Source organism: Hypomesus transpacificus, chromosome 18 (genome assembly GCF_021917145.1).
Source record: "Hypomesus transpacificus isolate Combined female chromosome 18, fHypTra1, whole genome shotgun sequence".
In the NCBI taxonomy this organism is placed as follows: domain Eukaryota; kingdom Metazoa; phylum Chordata; class Actinopteri; order Osmeriformes; family Osmeridae; genus Hypomesus; species Hypomesus transpacificus.
This window is the reverse complement of record NC_061077.1, coordinates 2,931,654-2,937,653: the sequence shown is the minus strand read 5'-3', so window position 1 is coordinate 2,937,653 and position 6,000 is coordinate 2,931,654. Positions and strand designations below refer to the sequence as shown.

Sequence of the window (6,000 nt, the reverse complement as noted above, 5' to 3'; positions counted from 1 at the left end):
ATTAAAAAAAATACTGATTACATTACACAATAACTTATTGTTCCTATTAAAATTTAGTCTTGATTCGTAAGAAACGAACTATTGGAAAAGGTTTCGTCCTCCGACGTGCTGTCACTGCGAGCTAAATTGAAGCTTTGTAACGTTAGCCATAGCTAGTTAGCGTAGCCACCTCTCCCAACAGTCAAGAAAGCCAGTACTGGAATAGTAGTAGCCGTGAAACCTAAAACCTTTCCAAGACTGATCGCACTTATTAACAAGCTCCTTGACTGGTTCAAAGCCTTGTTTTGGAAAGAGGAGATGGAGTTGACATTGGTTGGACTCCAGTATTCGGGCAAGACGACATTCGTAAACGTTATTGCGGTACGTTAAATTTGTCCTACTGGTACTAGCCTAATGTTGTGCTGCTACTATTAACCAGTAACTCAAGTCAGTGACACTCATCAGCTGATGTGTCCATTGTTGTTCTATTTAGCTAGCTAGCCTTAGCTAGCAATAGCTTGCTACTAAAGCCTAGAGATATATTGTTTATCTTATTCGTTTACAATCCATTTTCATTTCCTAAATTTATGATCTAATGCCGTACGTCTGTTTTTGACCTCGATCGTTTAACCTGTGAATCGTATTATTGCTGTAACTTGCCTGTAGATGTAGACTAGCTATCCAATATGATTAGAACCTTGTCATTAACTGCAAATGAGGCTCGGTGTCTGTCTAGTTCAATCTCCAAGGCAGTAGTATGAGTAATTTTCTACAAACATTACTTTTTAAGTTTACTCGAACTCAAATTGTTTAATTACGGCTGGCTCCGACAGACTAAAAAACTTGTAGCAGGAGCAGTCTAAACAATGAGATTAGAGAAGGTCAAACAATTGACACCTTCACATTCAGTTAATCTGAATCTAACGGGTGTCTTTTGGATTTCTCTCCTCCTAGTCGGGTCAGTTCAGTGAAGACATGATCCCTACCGTGGGATTCAACATGAGGAAGATAACCAAGGGTAACGTAACCATCAAGGTTAGTAGCACAGTCTATCAGTCTGTTCAAATAGAAGAGTACTGGTGTGCTTATGAGCACTGACAGTGTGTGTGTGTGTGTGTGTGTATGTGTATGTGTGTGCACGTACTGTCCATCCAGCTGTGGGATATCGGTGGACAACCCCGCTTCAGGAGTATGTGGGAGCGGTACTGCAGAGGAGTCAGTGCCATTGTGTGAGTAACCATCTTTATCTAACCACCACTATCTCACTAGTCATATTAGTTCTCATCCTCAACTAGTTATTGTTATGTTATTCATATTTATCAATCTGTGTCTTGTGCAGGTACATGGTAGATGCAGCAGACCCAGAGAAGATAGAGGCGTCGAAGAACGAGCTCCACAACCTGCTGGACAAGCCTCAGCTGCAGGGCATACCTGTGGGTACCACCAGAGTCTTGATCTGGGCTCTCCAACTCTGTACCTCCACCCCTTAAGACCTGGAGACCTCTACTTTAGCTAACTCGACCCTAAATAACTCAGATTCAGCCTCCCTCCCTTGGTTTTGATTGATTCCAATGTGCGACTATCTCTGTCCCTGTTCCAGGTGCTGGTTCTGGGGAACAAGAGGGACTTGCATGGGGCTCTGGATGAGAAGGAGCTGATAGAGAAAATGTAAACCATTAATGGATTCTTCTTCAACTCTCTGTGTGTTGATGTGTGGTGTTAACTGGTGTACTCTGGTGTGCAGGAACCTGTCAGCCATCCAGGACAGAGAGATCTGTTGCTACTCTATCTCCTGCAAGGAGAAGGACAACATTGGTTAGTAAGGCTATAGTCATTTTCACATACCCTGCCTTCCCTGTCTACCTGTCTATTTTCGACTTTCCCACGATCTCTCTCCCTCCCAATCTTCCTTCTTTCCACCCCTCTCCTTTTTCACCCACCCCCCTCTCCTCTCTTGACATAGGACTGACTCTCCCTTGTAGACTAGTGTTCACATTGGAAGTGCTTTTCATTTCCCTATGTCATGCCAGGCAGCTTGTCTACTGTTCCCAGTGTGATGTGTAACCACTGCACTTTGTGTGTCTCCCTTCCCCCAGACATCACACTACAGTGGCTGATCCAGCACTCCAGAACCAAGAGGAGCTCTTGAGAACATGGCAGTCTATGACACAGTCCTGAGAACACCAACCCCCCCATCCCTCTACCCTCCACAGCTTGTCCGTAACCCCTATCCCCCCTCCCCTGTCTTTTTTAAATTTTTCCTCTTTTTTTTTGGATGCCCTTTGCCCCTTCGCTAGACCCCCACCGCCCCCCCCCCCCTTCCCGCTGAGGCAACGCAAAGACCTTTTACTTGCACTGTTCATTTTCGTTTTTGTAAAATAATCTTCTTGTGACACGCATTTGTCTTCAGGTGGTTAAGCTGCCCTGTAAAAAAAAAAATCTAAATCCTTTTCATATTTCATTTAGGTTTTGTTCTTTTGATTTCTTCTCGAGGCTGCAGCTTATTGTCAGCAGATGCAGGGACTGGGAAGAGTCGAGGCTGAGTTTTATATCAACCCCTAGACTCTGACCCTGACCTCTTCCCACCCACTCACCAGAGGTTAGCTGTAGGCTACTCAGAGAGGACTGTGCGGCTTCTTCTGCCATGTTGCTAATAATTCAAACGCCCTAAGATTTACCAGAACTACTAGGTGGGAGGAGGCTAGGTGGTAGGAGTTAGGAGCCAGGTCAGTAGTAGTAAGGGGGTAAGAGGATGACCGGGTGGGGGGGGGGGGGGGGGGGGGGGGGGCGGGGCTAGGGGTTTTGGATCCAGTGAGCCTTCAGTCAGTCACTGAGTCATGTGGATATGTTGTTACACTGGGGTGAGAGGAGCAGTTCTAGAATGTCTTCTGTCATTGATCTCTAGGGATGATGAGCCGGTCTACAGAGAAACATCCATGCTCCGTCCCCCTATCTGAAATGCAGCTCGCAGGCCATGTTTGTACCCTCTCATCCTCCCATCCTAGAAGGGATCACTGATCTCGCATGATGGGATGGTTCATACTAGCTTTGTACGGCATACAGTAGCTTTCGCCTGTCCGTTCATGTTAGATCAGTGATGACCTCAAGGAGGGATGGAAGGAAGGTTGCATTTTAAGTGTATTGAAATCCGGCCCCCTAGTCTGGTCCTGTGTCACAGTCATGGCTGCCTGTCACCTAAGTGGTCAAGCAATATCTGCTATTTGTGGTTCATGACTGAACCACAAAACACAACAACTCTTTCACTGTTCAGCATCTTCTGTACCGTGCTTTATTATTGGCTAATCAAGTTGTTCTCCTGTACGGCCAGTCAGATTATGAACATTCTCTATGTAGGTACAGGTGATAGGTCTGTCCATTAGTTTATTAGGAGCGCAACCTGGTGTAGCCCAGGTGGGTGGAATATTTCTGCTTTGGGAGATGCCATTGGATGAAAGGCAAAATTCCATCTTACTCGATCAGTCTGCGTGTCAAAATAATCACACTCTGGAGCACGTCGCTGGCTGGCTATAATGAACAGCAGGCAGCCAATCAGAGCACACTGTTAGACATCTCATACCAACTAACAATTGAAGCTTCTGTCTGATTTTGTAATTTATGAATGACTCTGCTTCTTACATCGCCAAATGTAACCATGGATTATCGACTAGGAACAACACAAGGATCATTACATGTTTGTTTGCATGCTCGGGCATAAGTATTTGTGGGACCTTTGAGAATTAACTATAAATGGTTATTTTTATGGCAAATATAGTAAATACTGTATCAGTTTTAACCTGTTTGTACATTATTGTTTCAATTCAGTTAATTGTGTTTTTAATAGGACATGCTTGTGTATGATACTAACTAAAAACTATGTTGAAAATAACTTTATTGATGGTGTCTTTTATGATATGTGTGCATGCATTTGTGTGGTGCATGGTCCTATCCTGTTGTGGTAGTATCCAGTGGTAACAATGCATGGAATAGAAACAGGTATCTTTCCCTGCTTTGTAGCACTGTGTGGTGTGATATTGAACAGCAGGGGGCAGTCACAGCTCATGGTCTACATTCTAATCCTGCCGGGCATCTAGGGGTACCCTAACACATATAATGGGGTGCACAGTAGATGTTTGTGTGTGGTCATCTCCATGGTAACAGATCCTCCAACCAGCTATATGAGATGGTACCCGGTATGGAGAGCTGTAAGATGGACTGGTATTTGCCTCAAGAAAGTGCTGATCTAAGATCAGATCAACATTTTTAGATCATGATGTTTCAAGACAAGGGCAGCAGACCTGGCCTGATTATACTGCACTACTGCTGGAAAGTGGTGAATTTTGAAAGACACCAAGTCCACCCTGAGTAACTGGCCCATGACAGGTGAGAACTCATCCTAAACCAACACAAACCAGCTCTGACTGTGACCCTGCCTCCCCCTCTGTGCTTCCTCCTTCCCTCCCTCCCCTTGACAAGCAGAGCGAGGAGTCCAGAACAAGGAGGTGTGGGACCCAGAGAGGCCAGGGAATTTAGAGGCTGGAGGGTTAAAAAAAAAAAAAAAAAAGAAGAGGGCCAGAGGCGGTGAAGAAGAGAGGTGGTGAGAGACTGGGTTGGCAGGGTGAATGCTAGTCACTATCATTCCTGTCTGCTCTCATTTCCCCTCTAAGTTTATCCCTCTGTGCTTTCTCCCCTCTAGCTTTCTCCCTCTCCATTCCTCCCTCTCCACTCTCCTTCCTTTCTCTTGGGCTCTGGGTGGTTGGCCCTACATACTAACTGTTCCTCCAGAAGGGACAACACCACAATAACCACACAGCTCTGGGCTTCCTGTCCACACAACAAGGTGGGTTGGGGTCAAGTGTGTGTGTCTCTGTGTGTGTGTGTGTGTGTGGGTGGGTTTGTGTATGCGCAAGTTGTGGGCCAGCCTCCTGTTTCAGATGTTTGTGTTCCTCCTCCCATGGCCCAGACCCTCGTCATGACAACCACTCTCACCCCCCAACCCCCCCACCCCGTCAGTATTCCCACCAAACAAAACAAACATTGTCCGTTCACCAGTGGGGAGGAGGGGGGGGGGGGGTGGGGGGGGGGCTGACAGAAGCTGGGTCGTCCTCAGGAGTGGGGACAGTCAGGTCATATTAGTTTATGTTCATTGAGCCTAACCACAAACACGATGCTCTAACTGATAGATACTCCCACTGGAGTTACCGCCACACATACTCACGTGTGCACAATTGCGATCTCTCACGACACATGCACACAGTCTCACCTCCTCGCTCTCCGACATGCGAGCCCACACACAGACATTCTCTCGCTAATTGCCACACACACATCTACAATCGCCCCTAAAGAGAACCCTTCCCATGCGCTCTTCACACACAAACACACACACAAACACACTGACTGAACTGAGCTGAGAACGAAGAGCCATTCAGTGTGTGACTTAGTCTGCTTTCTCTATGTTGGCTTCTATGCACAGAAACAGCCTGCCAGCCAACCAGCCTGCCGCTGCCACAGCACAGGACTCTATACTGCCTGCTTCACAGTGTCTCCTCAGCAGAATACCAATAGTTTCAAGTCAAAGCCAACAGAACACTGGGCACTTGGTTCAAGACACAGCTCATGTCCCCTGCTTAGACTGTTGGTGACAAACAGTAGTGGATTCATGTAGCGTTGACACCACCCAGGGCAATGCCCCAGCAGTCAGCAGGATGCAGTGTTGACTCCCCTTGGATGAGGGCAGACGTTGTACTGTGCTGGGTGCTACATGAGTCGGCCATGTCTCTAGCGAGTTTCAGGGATGGGCAGGGCTGCTCAATCAGCTGATCATGGCATGCACAATCATAATATTCCTTTAATTTTCATTTGAGGTCAACCGAATGTAGTGTCAAGAGTATGACAATTCTGTGTCGATGTAGAGGTTGTGAGGGTATGAAAACATGGTTACAGCATGGGTAACGTTTAACCCCTTGCTAGTGTTGTGCTGAAGTAGAGTTGAGGTTGTGAGAGATAGAGTTGAGGTTGCTCGGC

At 46.5% G+C, this 6,000-nt stretch overlaps 1 protein-coding gene across 1 annotated transcript; it reads left to right on the top strand.

Annotated features, from left to right (window-relative positions):
* On the top strand, window positions 1–3,981 carry LOC124480942 (ADP-ribosylation factor-like protein 8A). The gene is made up of 7 exons (XM_047040623.1): window positions 1–360; window positions 934–1,014; window positions 1,135–1,208; window positions 1,319–1,412; window positions 1,580–1,647; window positions 1,724–1,794; window positions 2,076–3,981. The coding sequence occupies exons 1-7, from the start codon at window positions 298–300 to the stop codon at window positions 2,126–2,128; spliced, it is 504 nt and encodes a 167-aa protein (XP_046896579.1). The 5' UTR covers window positions 1–297; the 3' UTR covers window positions 2,129–3,981.
* The last annotated feature ends 2,019 nt before the right edge of the window (window positions 3,982–6,000 follow it).